This window comes from Apteryx rowi, unplaced genomic scaffold, assembly GCF_003343035.1.
Source record: "Apteryx rowi isolate R43461 unplaced genomic scaffold, aptRow1 scaffold_10, whole genome shotgun sequence".
NCBI lineage: Eukaryota > Metazoa > Chordata > Aves > Apterygiformes > Apterygidae > Apteryx > Apteryx rowi.
Window position 1 is genome coordinate 4,598,282 of NW_020447197.1, and position 14,780 is coordinate 4,613,061.

Here is a 14,780-nt window from a genome sequence, read left to right on the forward strand (position 1 = left end):
TGTGACTTGAAATGTAATGAGCAGATTCAATCTTCAAAAAAGTTCCTTTTCTTGGGTATTTCGAGACTGTATGGGTGAGGCTGAAGCAAATACTTTGTAAGACTTTTGATTGCCCTAGTAAATTAAAAGCAAAGTCTTGCGTCAGAATAAATTTTTCATCAGATTTGTTATTCCATGTAAATCAGGTTTCTTGGAAACAGCACAGAGTTTAATACTAGGAAAAACTGCTTTCTGAGGTGGAAACAGGATCAGCAATATAATTGGGATGTTTTTCTTTCTTATTTTACCTAATGAGGGAAGTTTGGAGAAAGAGAGCACTGCTTTGCAAGACCCTTGGCATCCAGACTTTGGTTTCTAGCAGAAAGGCAGGATTGCTGTATGCTGTAGTGAAGTGTGACAACCACAGTTCATAAAAACCCTTTAGCGGCCCCTGTCAGGAGAAGGTCTAGTTATTCTTGACCAGATTTCACAGACATCAAGGGTGTATTTCTGGATCATGCAGTAGTTTGTATATCTCTCAGCAGTCCTGTTTCCACTGGCCACATTCACCGATAGCAAAAACTGCAGAGCAGCAAAGGAGGAGAAGAGATAGGGATGTGGGAGATGAGTTATGAACAGACCAAACTAAGGAAGCGTGTATCAGCTAGACCTGGGCCTTGGTCTGTCAGTCAGTATCACTGTTAGCTAAGATGACTTAGAGCAGTGTGGTCCCACTGTAGCTCCTTTGCACAGAGGGATCTGAGAGCACGTGCTTCGGTAGCCTGTATTTGCTGACGCCAGCATCTGGTGTTTGTAGCCTGAGCTACTGCCGCTAGATCCATACTAAGGGAGAAGATGGAGCTTCTCCTGTATATAATTGCAACCCAAACTTATTGCCTGGGGTCACCTCTACGGCAAGCAGTGCAGAAGTCTCAAAACTTGGATTTGACCCTTCCAGCACAGGATGCCCCAAGAGAGCATCACTTTATCATAGATCACAAGGAGTTGGAAGAAGACTACCAAAAACCCAGCAGTTTTTGGCAGTTTATGTGCTGTTCTAAAGCTGCATTAAGAACCAGGAGACTGGTTCTTAATGAGACTGGTCTTAATTGAGACTTTTTCAATTCATTTCAAAAGAAAGGGCTGCTACTGTCACATCTTCCACAGAACACAAATTCTTGGTAATGATAGTGAATGATGAAAAATGGCTAAAACCTCTCTGATTTTATTAAAAAATGCTATATTAGGCAAGAAAGGATTAGTAGTGTGGAATCAGCTCCGTACACTAAGGTAGATCTAGTCTTACTGTTGTCACCAGACAGTTTGTCAGCCCTGATTTGGGTCAGAACTTTCTTTGTTCCCATTTGACAAAAGCAATGACGGACAAGGCTCAGCTGGTGAGATATGTAGGTTTGGTCTTCAAAAACAGAGGGCCAAAAAAGATAGTAGACAATTTTACTACCAGTTCAAGAATTATGTTGTTGACCGACATATAGTGATGGAATGGATTTGTATACATAGAGAACCTGCCAAACTAGAATCTAAGCAGGTTTTAATCCACTGTGTCTAAACACTGCCTGTGTCATAGGTGAGGAATCTGTGGAAGTGTGATCCTGTGAAAGAGTGATTGCTTATATCGTCTCCTTCCAAAGTTCACTGAAGCAAAATTTACTTCTGTGGAGACTTACTTCTGTATAATGTAATGAGTTGGACTGACGTAGAACTTTGTAAATGGCTTCTTTATTACAAATCTCTCATTTTTTTTCCAGAAGGAAATCTTTCTTCAGACATATGAAATAGAAAAGACAAATCAAACTTCTTGGGTGAATTTATCTTAGGGAGATTTAACTTGGGGAGACTTATCATAATTCTGTGATAAATGGGGGTATTCAGTACAAATTAACAAACTCCATTCTGTTCTGCAACTTCCTTTTTGAGGTGTGAGCCAAGCAATCATCTGCTCTTTCTCATGGAAATTTTTTACAGTGGACTTATTGATGCATAATAGCTTTAAAAAAAAAAAAAAGCTAAAGTGATTTGTGACTTCAGAAATGGCAGATCATAGATGGAAAGGAGATGTTATATTTTGCTGCTGTACTTGATGCCAGTGTGACTGTTCTGGGAATCTGATCTCCCAGTTCAGTCTTCATAATCGGAGAAGGCTGTGGACAAAGGGCAGAAACAAGCCACATTTTTTAAGAGTGGGGGCTAGAACCATTGCAACCATATTTGTGGTGGTATCTCCTCAATGGAATTACCACATCAAAACTTGCATTTTCCCCTGGGAATATGCTGTCATTCAAACATTAATGGATTCAGGGAAGCTGTATGGCCTCTGTGCTGGATAGGAGATCTACCTACATGATCCCAGCGGTTGTTTACCACTTAGGATATATATGAAAGTAATTGATGCTTTGTCAAAGGTACAAAGCTATGCATCATCTTGGAGTGTGGCAACCTAGATGCAGCTTTGATTTTCCAGTTTCTGAAAGTTGCCCCGTTTTTTTGTAGAGAACAAAATTCTCCACAAAAGGGCAGCCTGGAGTTGGTGACCATGTAGTTTCTCAGCTTGAGTGCAGGGCAGTGGGAGAGAGCAGAGATATACCAGCTCCGTATATAACTGAACTGGCTGCAAAGAGAGGAGACAGGAAGGAAACAACTGACAACACTCAGTCTCACCAGAAGGGTAGTATCATTTAAAGAAAATGTCAGTACTTCTGTTAACAGGCAGTGATTTGTAACTCCAAAATCCTTTAAGAATAAGACTTTGGAAAAAAATTCTTTTGATAAACCTCACTTCCTTCCATATTTTTCCTGAAATATTTAAACTAGAAGAGTATAGAGTGATCACAGCTCAGTGGCACTAGGTGCCTACAGCTGAGTTCTCCATATTTATGGCAGCATAGGTAAGAAACAGGATGGTGTGGTGGATTGGTTGAGAAATCTGGGACAACTAGACGGGGAATCCCAAGAATGAGCTTGGACAAGAAACTGTGTCCTAGAATCCTGGGATTAGAAAGAGTAATTAGACTTCATGGTGGTATGGTTGGCTTAGAAACACATGGGATCCTACCTTTGAGTCCACTCATAAGAAAGTGAAAAATAACCAGAGAAGGGAATGGGAAAGCTGTGTGTCAGGGCATCGTTCTAATCATCTGACATCTGGGTATTAAGAATGTCCTTTAACTTGTAGTACTGCTTGGGAGGTTCAAAAATTCTTCTGTCCTCAGCCCTTCAGTTGGTTGGAGGATGGATGCTGTAGTTCCTCACTGAGTTGCTGGACACTCTGAAGAAGGAAGTGCCCAGCTTTGGTGTTCACCTGTACTAAATATGTACTGATCAGTGAATACTCCCTGGAAAGGTAACAGGATGCAACACGATACACTGTTCAATGGAAAGCATTATATTTTCCAAAGCACTTGGGAGAAGTTTGGAAAGAGTAGTTGGATTACAGGCTGATGATGCAATTCTCTCATTCCCAGTGAACATCTGGCACAGTCTAACTAATAACAGAGAACTGGACCATACAAAGACAAAGCTGAAGCTACTGAATTTTATTCACCATGGCTGATCTCAATTCCAAAAGCCAATGAGTGAGTCTAAGGGATGCATGAAACATGGCTAAATTAAGGTGAAGGCCCTGGATTTCCATACCAAGCATTGTATGTTTAAAGAATAATGTGTCCCTGAGGCAAAATGGTTGGAAAGGTCTGGATTTGAAACCACAGAAGTCGAGTTTTCAAAGACCTTTATTTTTTGTCTAACTTTGTATCAAACAGGAGTGAATGTTTTGATCAAGATTGTCAAACTGGTCAGAAGCTGAAAAAGCAAATCAGTTGGTAGAATTGCATTACCATTTCCAGGTAATAAAAGCTGCTGTCTGCTGTGTTTGTGTCACGTATGGAACTTCACTCTTCACTCTTTTGAGTCTGGACAACATGGCTTTTTACATTGCAGTAATAATTAACAAAGTAAATGACAATGTACACCTTTTATCTTTAACTAAACCTTTTTATGGGAGACATCTTTTCATGTTTGCTTATTTGGAGATTTTTTCATTAGCCTCTATGGATTTAGGGTGTTTTTGGATGTGGTAAGACAAATTTCAACTGCATTGGTATCCCATTCAAAATGAAAACTGTTGAGTAAACATTCTCTTTTGAACTAACTTTTGAAATAAAACCTAGAAATATAGAGACTGAGATGCTGTTGTTTAGGATGACTGTGAAAATAAGATGACTATACAGATGCTTTACAACCAGCTAAATATGAACATAAACATGCTTGCTCTGGCAATACCTATCCAGGTTAAAGTTTCACAGAATGAGATGGGGAGTTTTGCTGAACTATACAGACCCATTGTACCAGATGGTACCGTAAGGAAGTAACACTGATCCTTTGACTCTGTTGATTTCTAATTAGGTTTCTAGTAATTAATATAGTTTTCAGGCCTTGCATGAACTTTGCAGATTACCCATTCATGTAAATGATTAACTGAAAGGGGATTACTCCTGGCATAAGTTCAACCAAAAAAAACTTTCCAGCCCTGAAAAGCTGCTGCAACAGACTGGTAGATTGTAATAGAGAATGAAATGTTTAACTTGTATTTATGTAGCTATTTCATTTAAAAAGGAGTGACTCAATATCAGAGCATTAAAAATATAAGCATGATGGGTATAAAGATAATTTTGTATGATGCATCTTTTAATCATGCTTTTTTATGAAATTATGAGCTTTAGGAATTCAAAATGCATATTCAACATGAAATAGTAACTGGCAAAATCCACTCATCATTGCTATTATTTTGTAGTCGGTAAGGTAAATTCTTTTTTGAGAAAAAGAATGTTTTAGAATTCTACAGTTTATGTTTAGCTGCTTGTGCTGCTACGTGCAGGGTTGAAACTCTCGTCACTACAATACATCAATGGCAATAGGGGCCGCCACACTCCTCTGCCCAGTGCCTGTTCATCCAGCACATGCGCTTGCAAGCGTGCAGCCCCTTCAGGTCGGGGCAGAGTCCTCTTCTGCATGCCAGCACCAGAGTTTCTTAACTTTACTGTTTCTTATGTTTTAAAGTGTAAAAGCACAGTGAAACGTCAAAATCTCTCTCAGCCCTTCCACATGAAAAGTCTCACCGAGTTTAGGGGGACTGTTTAAGGTTACTCAGAGGAGTATGCATCTGTGAACCCAAGGCTTTAGCTGGTTTGATGTGTTCTCAGTGCCTCTTCAGATCTCTCCTGGATCAGTCTAAGGTTGTACGTAAATAATGAATGAGGGATTGGCTTTAGTTTTCAACTTGTTTTAAACAGCTGCCTCAGGAGCTACTGAAGGCTGATTGTCTACTGAAATCAGGAGGTCAAATATTTATTTTGTGGGAAATGGTGAGGATACTTAGAGACTTTGGACCAAATTCAGTCCTCAGGCATGCATGCCTGTAGGGAAGTCTGGAATGAGTTTGCTCCAGGGAATTTTTAATGTTGCACAGAGTTTCTGAGAATATAAGAATATAAGAAAAAAGTTTTTGTCCAGACGGCACTACACTGCTGAGCTCTACCTGGAAGTTCAAGTGGTGTTTCCTGAACCAGGTCCTGCAGGACACTTCCAGCTCGTCAGGGGAGCTGCATCGGTTCATCCGTCCCCAGGCAGGGACCCTTTAAGCCCACCCCTGCATTCTTTCCTGAAGGATTTTGTCTGGCCTTAAAGCTGATACCTGTTGCTCTATGAATTGCCTGAGTGTAAATATAGTCAACATCAAATTAGTGATGATGCAGCTGTTGTGGGGCTAGCAACATGCCATCAGTGCCCACTGAAGGCATCTCAGCAATTCAGGCAACACTGAATTTTGGTGCCTCAGTTATGATGGATCAGAACTGGGTCAAAGTAGGAGGGGGAAGGGAAGGGACAGAGCAGGAGAGAGAGGGTGGAGAGAGCTCTTGAGAGAAGGGCTTGATCCTCCTACTTCCGCTGCGTGGCTGGGAAAAACAAGGGCAGCGAGCTGGGTACAGGAGCAGGTCACTCTTCTCCCACCCTCACTTGGCAGCAGCTCCTGATAGATGTATCCCGAGCCCTTCCTCAGCAGAACCTAGCAGCAAGTAACCTGGCACTGGCAAAGTCAGCAATGGGGTGGCAAGCATTTTTCCATCCCCAGCAATCCCTTGGCCCATGCAGCTCGAGGCAGCCTGCACACAAATCCAGCCAAGCAAGAAAACCCCCAGGCAATGACATTCATACAGAAAGGGGAAACAGAGCAGCAGCGATGCATGCTAAGGAAAGGGGAAAATGAATAACGTGGCAGTGATTCATTCTACTTTTCCTACAGAAAAGTTCTGGAAAAGTTTCTTGTGCTGCCCATTGAAAGCTAACAAGAGCTTTGCTGCTGGCTTCATTGGGTGTGAGCAAAGCCGAGGAAGGGAACTGCCTTAGGTGGAAGTAAACACAGTGGTGTTACTACATGCTACAGCACTCAGAATATTAAAAATCCCTAGCAGATAAATATCCAAGATCATATGTTCTATATAAATATTGGGCCRAGTGCCTCCCCAGCATAGCTGCAGTGACTGTGCTACAGCAAGGGAGGATTTAGCCCAGCATGTTTAGATTCTGTATTATTTTAACCAGATGCTTGAGGTTTTGTTTTTCTTTAATGGATAATAAGGGCCATGGAAAACAGAGTTGCTACTTTGCTTGGGTTTCATTGAAAGAGACACTACTAAAGGGAGAGGAAATCCCCAAAATGGTACTCAGTGATTAAGTCCATAGAATATAGGATTTCAGTGTCTGCAAATCCCTTTTTTCAAATCAACTTGTGGCACTAATCCTCTAATGGCATTATTTCTTTGGAATATATGCCAGATTAAAGAGTCACAATGAGGCAAAGTACAAAAATCCACATTAATCTCTCACCAGTGGATGCTGTGTAGGATGCAACTTCAACTGTTTTGTTCCAAAATTGGTTCTGTTCCCATCCTCACCCCAGGTCTACCCAGAAGGAAGAACAGATATAAACAARCATGACACTGAGTACTTGGCAGATGGTCACAAACCATTTAACTAGATAGAAAGGGGAAGGTGTTTATTATTTTTAAATTACAAAAGCTAAGCTTGCCCTGTGCTGCGCATGACACGCTGCAAAATGTGGATGCGCGGGTCCGTGAGGCAGGAACAGAGCAAGTGTTCAAAAGCACACCACTGAGGGAAAGCAACCCCTGCAGCAGGGCCCAGTCCAGCAGCTAAAGAGGGCCTGGCCATCACGAGCTAGTGCACATTCAGGGCACAAGCTGGGCCACTGCAAAGTAAGGCTCGTGCTTGCAGCCTAGCGCAGCCTCCTTGCTGCAGTCACCCTGCTTTTCTTCAGGATAACCCTGCTGTCCCCTCTTTCTGCATAGTTACTGTAAATACAGGCAAAGATTTGCTCTCTAGGAAGAGGAAACTAGGTCACTATGAAGCTACGTTTCCCTTYTCACCAGATTATAGGGATGCTGTCATGGTGCCATGAGGTATTTTCATTATCATTCAACAGCCTAAAGTAGAGAAAGAATTTCTGAATGGGCAACACATCACTTAACACACTGATGTCAGAGCATTCAAGTTAGCCCAGCCTAACCACTTTAATCAGTGCTTAACATGCTTAAGGATTTCCCCAGTTCCAGGGAGCAGAGATTATCAGACGTTGCCATTCCACATCTCATTGAACTGTGGTGGGCATCGAGCATCTCAGGCCAACAGAACCTGGCATGTGTTCACAAACGGGGATTTCCTTCTCTCCATTTCATCCCTGGCCACTCCGTTGTCAAGCACAACATGGAAAGTGGAAAAGAGCTGTCAAGTTCAATGAGCTCCTCACTGGCAGAAATGCTTGGGGTTTCAGACCGTCTGCATAGCTGAGATGCCTGGAGATGTGAAGTGAGTCAGGAYGCAGGGAGGTGATCTGCCCCGGAAGATGAAGAGCTGTAGCAAGATGTGAGTATCAGAAACTGGGACAGGACAACCACTCCTGGTGCCAGATAACCCTCAAACCAACCTGGAAATCCATTCTGTTCAGGAACAGAAACGTGCGCTCCATTCCTTCAGGGAAAGACCGCTCATCACCGTGTTTTTGTGGATTTTTTTCCTACTGTAAACATTTCCCAGCCTGGTACTTCTCATGGGCAGGAAGATTTTCCAAATGTTTTTCTTCTCTTAGTCTAATCCCGTTGGCTCCTAGCAGCAGCCTGTGCCTCACTCCATCGTGTTTGAATCTTTTGTATGTAGACACACTGAGGCCAAACCTGCCCTCACTGCCTGCGTCTACTCGAATGCTTTCAAATGAATCGTTACAGTTTTATTGACCAGCTTTATCATTTCCTGACAGAAGCACTGCAGTTTGCACATGTCTTTAGCGTATGCCTATCGGTGGATGGTTCCTTGTATTTAAGGAAGTATAACTTATACTGGAACAAGTGCAGGCAGAGGTGACCAGGAAAATGGTAAGAGAAATGGAAAGCCTGCACATAAGGGGACACAAGAAGAGTTTGGGTGGTTTAGCCTACTAAAGTGAAGACATCATAGATTAAAAGGAACAGATGAAGCTAAACTGATCCGGGATAAATGGTCATGAATATAGTTAAGCTAGAAATCCAAACATTCACCATCATGGAAATCAGATTCTAGGGCAGACACACAGAACTAAAAAAGAAGTTACGGTGAAGTTTGATACATTTCCATGATGTATTTATTATATGATTATACCATAGTGTTATATCATGCTGTTGCCAACAAGGAGATTGTACTCGGTAACACGGGGAGACCTCTCCGCTCATATCTCCTGCCGCCCTAAAACGAATAGCAGTGAGCTAGTCCTGGAGTTTCTTTCCTTCCTGCACCCTGCAACAACCTGCTGACACGCAGAGCATTGCTCAGCCTCCAGCCCCGCTTCTGACTCGTATGGACAAAAGGGGTGGGAAGACAAGGAGCTCGTTCTTCAGGTAGTCTGGTAACCCGATCTGGAAGGTGACTCAGCCCTTTCCACCAGCAGCTGTGCAGGGCCCTGCCAGGGCTGGCGGGCAGTGCCCAAGCCGGCGCGGCCGCTGCCTCACTTCTCCCTTGCTCGTGCTCTGCGTGGGGACGTGATCGGCGCGTTTGAACGGACTTCTCAAACCCTCCTAGGAAAGGGAGGCCAGGGAGAGCAAGCTGAGTCTGGGAGACAGAACTGGGAGAATTTGGGAAACCTGTTGTGCGGAGCTGCTGATAACAAATGAAGGCAGAAACTCTCTCGAAAGAAAAGCGCATGGAAAATCCTGTTAGGGAAAGAAGTAAGGTTCATTTGCAAGTCCTAGCCCACTTCTCTTGCAAGCCCTGAGAGTGAAACACATCCACAAGTGTAACAATGGAAAAGACAGGTAAGTTTTTTTGTCTGTTTAAAGTAATTGCCTGGCATTGCTTTACAGCTCAGTAAATGTGCACATACACCTGTGTACATTGCTTTGTATAATTTTTGTGCTTTGCTCATAAGACATATGGCTGTGGCAGGCTAAGAGCAAGACTTAAAACAGTGCATCAGCTTTTTGTATGTGCTCTGTCCTTGAACACTTGTCTCATGGCAGACAACTTGCRACATAAAAGAAACCCCATATATATGTATATATACCTATATATGTTTGTGTATATGTATCTGTATATACACCCACGCTTATATATGTACACACACCGAAGAAAAGTATGTGTATAAAAAAAAATTTGCTTTATTTTGACATTTGATATAATAACATGAAAACTGTCTGTGAAAGTCGTAGGGTTTCTGATACTATTCTGCACATGTGTTTTTCTTGTGAGGAAAGTTGATGCCAGTGACATTATATGTAACAGACTGATATTAAAGTGATCAAGTGCGTATGTTCTGTGGATGGCAGCGGACTGTGCGTTGACTCCTGTGTGCAGGTCTGTACTGAAGATGGGGGCTCTGCATGAGCACAGGAATCGGTTCTTGAGCTCTGGTGTATTTACAGGATCGAGATCTGGGTTCACAGAAATTCTGTCTGTGAGCGCAAGTCATTCCCCCTGCAGTCAATGGCAAACAGTAAGACATGAAACATATCTCTTCCACATAGTCCTTGCAAAGTAGAAATAATTGCATGTCTGCTTAGTCCGTATGACTGATTGCCCAGTTAAAAGCCTGTATGTGTGTGCAAATGCTAGAATTAAAACTAAAGAAAGAAGATTCATTCAACATGTTCAGAGAAAAATAAAGCAGCTTCAGTCACCAGGCAATATTATATGCTAGTGTAGTATAAACAGCAATAAGGAAGGAATGTATAAATTATTACAAAGCTGGACTTAAATTTGCCTGAGAATTAGTCACTGAAACTGAGGTCTTTATCGTATTATACTGTTCCAAACAAGCTGAGGGGCTTGTTTTCTTCCAGCATTGGCACACTACCAGTGCTTATAGCCACAATATGTGGTTGTTTTTTGCACTATCACTTCAGCTTTGCTCTAAGGTTAATGTGGTTTCATTTGCATGTGAGCTTGTTCCCCCCTGAGCTTGGGAGCATGTGACATTGTTTGGGCAAGGGTGTCCTTACCCTCTCTCTTGCGCACCTCCTCCTCTCATCTTCCTGACTGCTGGACAAGTCTTTGCATGGAGAATCACCTTGGTGCCAGACTTACCTTGGTTCCCCACAGAACAGGAGTGTCTTAGCCTTGCTCCTTTAATTTGGCCACAAGGCCGTGGACTGAACTTAGAGATTAAGTGATAGGGGAACCAGCAGGTTAGCCCAACAACACTCAGAGGCCAGGTGGGGTGGCTTTAGAAGCAGTCTGCATTAACAGGGCACAGAGAGTGATAATTGTACCACTGAGGACTGGGACCACTGAGTCTGCAGTGCAAATACTGAGTATTACYCGGTCCTTTTGAAGGAGCAGAAATGAGTTCAGTCTGGCCCACTAAATAGTGCTTCACTGATATTATTGTGGAGGGAAAGGTAGGAAATTCCCTATGTCTCTGCCATTATGAAAGAGGGTAAGCAAGAGTAAATGTTACTAAAAAATATTCTTCCCATGTCTGCTGATCCCCTGAAAGAGAATGCTCAGAGCTGCCAAGATAAGTGTGAAGAGGACATCCCGAAGAGTTCCCCATTTGACTTTGTTATAAAACAGTTCCAAGGGAAGAAATCCTCTCCTGGAAAAAGAAAAGAGCAGCCTTCAGCCATCAGAAAATTCTTTGAAGGCTTTGACTTTGTGAAATCTGAAGTCAAGGACAGAAGGGAGACTGAAGAAACGGAAATAAACACCTCTAGAGCTGATGATCAGAATGAGAAGGAAGATCTCTCTATAGAAGGTAATGCTGGTACAATAAAGAAACAGATGCATGTGTGCATATATCCTAACTTCATTTGCTTTCCTCAATAGCCGAAGTGCTGTATTTTGTTGACTCTAGCTTCTCCTTTAGCCAGGATTTGCTTCTGATCAGAATGTTGCCAAGGATGTGTTCTCTAGTTTGATAGCCGGCAAAGAATAAATGGGATCCATGTTGCTTAGGAGGGATGGAGCTTTTGGGTGACCTCCCTCTTGATCTCTACTGTGAGACATCAGTGCTGGAGGCAGCTCATTAGTTGCAGAGCTTATTTGGGACCTTGAGCTTCGAGCAGTAGCATGGCTTGTTTATGGTTAAGGTTCACCCTGCTGCTAAAGCAGTCTGAAGACAACAAGAGCAGATGTTTCCCACCACTTGTCACTGGTTAGGGGGAGCAGAAGGGAGTGGAAATTCGTTGTGTATGTTATTTTGTGCTCACAGGAATACTTTCTACCTCCGCACCAGAGAAAATGAGGCTATTTTTAAAAAGGTGGTGGAACGTGAGGTTTAGAGCCCCATCCTTTGTCCTAAGAGTTTTGGTAGGAATGGGAAAATGATGAGAGGACAGCTCTTGTGAGCAGGGATGACTGTTTTGTGCAGTTTTTGGCTGCTTGTTTCTGGCTGTAGGCATCAGATGATATTACTGAAGGACTGTTTTGATTGATCTGCTAAGGGGTTTAGAGATGAATGTAAACACGGTTTTCCTTGCTGTGCAAACTGTATTGAAGAAGAAGCTAAATGGGGGTTGCTTTGCAAAGCCAAGAACAGCAGTACTGCCATAAGCAGAAAATGTAAGAAAATGAACACAGGCTGTCATGGAAGAAGGAGCAGGATCACTGCAGAATTGCAGCACTGTTCACTGCTAACTGGTCACTTGTAGTCTGTATTGCCACAGTGTGGGAACAAGGCAGGCACACAGAGGTGGTTAAATGATTTGTACGTCCAGAATACCTGCAGCCCAGAATTTTGCAAGAATTTCATGTGCAAATAGCTGCACTGGTTGTGCAAATGTCCAAAGTTGCTGGCGGAAAATAGCTTGAAGATGTGCAACAGGAGATTCTTCTCTCATTTAGCATCAGCAGCTTTGTAGTGATTTGATCTATAGTGGTCTTATCACTCAGGGTATTGATCCACTTTGATATGGTTCTCTGAATCGAAAACAGAGCCAGATTTACTGACAAATTTAGTTCATTTCCTGAAATCTTCATCTGACAGCTGCAGACAAGGTTTTACGCTGTGTTAGTTGCAGAGGTAACCAGAGCCCTATTTCTCTGTTACACAGATGGACCTTCACATCTTATTTCTGAAGCAGAGTCACCAACTGGCAAACAGAGATTTAACCAGTTCATGCAGAAGCTGGGAAAGAAACCCAACAGCAAGAATCTGGATCTAAATAATTGTGCTTTAAGTGCAACAGATGTAACAGAGCTGGGTAAATATGCATTTTACTTATCTATACACTTAATATATTTATTATTTCTTATTTTCCTTTCCTTTCCTTTCTTTGGTCTCAGTCCTGCGACTTCTACTAAACATCTCATCAGGTGGCCCACCCCATTAGAAATGTTCATTAATGAATTAGGTCATCATACAGGTCTGTGAAGCAGGTAAATGTCTTTATGCGCCAACTACAGATAACATGAAACAAATAACTTACTTTTTTTTTTTTAATAGCTTCTTTACTGCCATTTCTCCCAGAGCTGGAAGAGATCAGTCTGTCCTGGAATGGTGGYATTGGAGGGTCTTTGAAAGCTCTCACTGTTCAGCTCCATCATGTGAACCTGTTGAAAGTTCTTCGACTTAACAACTGCAGGCTGACAGCTGAGGATGTCACTTCCTTAGGTACAGGCTAGCATTTACATTTATTTCCAGACTGCCTGGGTCTAATGTAATCCATCTCATCTGTTCCTATGTTCTACCACTGCTGGTTCCACACTGGACAATGTAAACTCCCAGCTGTAAAACAGTAGAAAGTGCTTGGGCTTATGAGTGACCTTATACCTATGAGTAGCTCTGCTGAGTTCGTTACTTGGGGCATAAAGCTTTCACAGGCAGAAGGGAGCAGAATTCAGTTCCATTTGCAGGAAAGCACGTTTTCCCATCCGGATTAGTATTTTGGGGACTAGCTTTGAAGTGTCTAACGGTGGACAGAAAAACTGAAACAAACTGATTCAATCATAATAGGGTCAGCTTAGGTCTTCATGCTGCAGGGATGGATGCAGTGCTCATCACACAAAATTTGGTGGGATGAGGTCTTCTGGAAGAACCTTAAAACCAGAAGTGTTTCCTAGGAGCTTTATGACTTTTTTTTGCAAGTCTGGGAGAAGTTTATTTCTCTGCTTCCTTCTTTGCCTGGAGTGCCTGCAACCCTGCCTTCTACAAAGTATGAGTTTTAAAGGTTTTAAAGGTGGTGTTATGCACTCAAGTCCTGATGCTGAGTCATTTACCACTGGGCCTGGAGTTTGCTACTGGGGTGGGTCTGTGATACATATCTAGAAGAAGGACAAACTCAGTGAACTAGATATTCTGAAAAACTTCTGCTTATTTTGCAAGCTCTAAAAACTGGTCTGACTTAAAAAGCTGTTTTTTATATCATTCAGCTCCAGCCTTTTTCAAGAGAGGTTCAGGAATAAAATAACGTATGTGATCATAGCTCAAAAGTGAGTCATGCTGTCTGCTGGGGAGGAAAATCCATCTCTAAAAAAGCTGGTGAAAATAATTGGTCTGTTTCTGGTGAGGGTCAAATCTGTGTTTCATTTTCTATGAGTTTTTTTCATACTTATTTCATTCTTTTTCAAACCCTTTTCTCTTGCTCTTTTTTTCTCTGTGTGTTTTACCCTCTACATTTTCAGTGAATTTATTCTGTCTGGTTCTTCCCTGCTCTTTCTTCCCCCTTCTGGATTGGCCTTTGCTGAGACAGACACATAACTGATCATAAGAGTTGAATTTCCAATTTGAGATGTGGAACAGCAGCAGTCTGTTTGCATTGATTTTTGGCTGCAATTTTGAAGAGTAGGTGTGTTTGGTGATAATACATTTAGGCCAATAGTGCCTGCTTGACTATGTCTGTATCTGTCTGTGGAAACGTAAGCGTTCGTGGACTCAGTGGGTACAATCTGCTTAGAAAATAAGGGCCTGGAATATAACCATCATATCAACCTGTCCTATGTGATTGCTCTGAGCAGGTGCTGTGAGAGGTGGTAGGAAACCATTCCTTGAGTTATAGTCCTTTATTTATCTTTTGGGTGGAAAATGTGTCTGGAATGCTAGTCCCCATATCAAATAGAAACAGGCTATGCAGCAGAGGTAAAACCACTCAACTGTAGAGTGTTGTTCAGTGTTCAAGATTAAGGCAATTATTTAAAATAAATTAAAAAAAAAACAGATAAAAGCTAAGACATGTCCCTTTCTCTCAAACCTGGAAAGGGACATGTCCCTTTCTCCACTGACAGAGCTAATTATTTTTGTATTA

The 14,780-nt window shown here is 42.2% G+C and overlaps 2 protein-coding genes across 5 annotated transcripts in view; both read left to right on the forward strand.

Annotated features, from left to right (window-relative positions):
- LRRC31 (leucine rich repeat containing 31) overlaps window positions 1-14,780 on the forward strand; it is a 50,271-nt gene that overhangs the window by 25,033 nt on the left and 10,458 nt on the right. Inside the window, exons 1-5 of one of the 4 annotated variants that reach the window (XM_026061653.1) lie at window positions 7,056-7,938; window positions 8,712-9,356; window positions 9,795-11,293; window positions 12,591-12,740; window positions 12,983-13,150. In XM_026061653.1, the coding sequence (XP_025917438.1) occupies window positions 10,990-11,293; window positions 12,591-12,740; window positions 12,983-13,150 (622 nt within the window). In that variant the 5' untranslated portion in view covers window positions 7,056-7,938; window positions 8,712-9,356; window positions 9,795-10,989. Of the gene's footprint in view, window positions 1-7,055; window positions 9,357-9,794; window positions 11,294-12,590; window positions 12,741-12,982; window positions 13,151-14,780 lie in introns of those variants that run through there. The other 3 variants (XM_026061662.1, XM_026061644.1, XM_026061670.1) reach the window with 3 other exon arrangements.
- Window positions 1-14,780, forward strand: part of LRRC34 (leucine rich repeat containing 34) — a 70,281-nt gene that overhangs the window by 24,984 nt on the left and 30,517 nt on the right. The window lies entirely within an intron of this gene.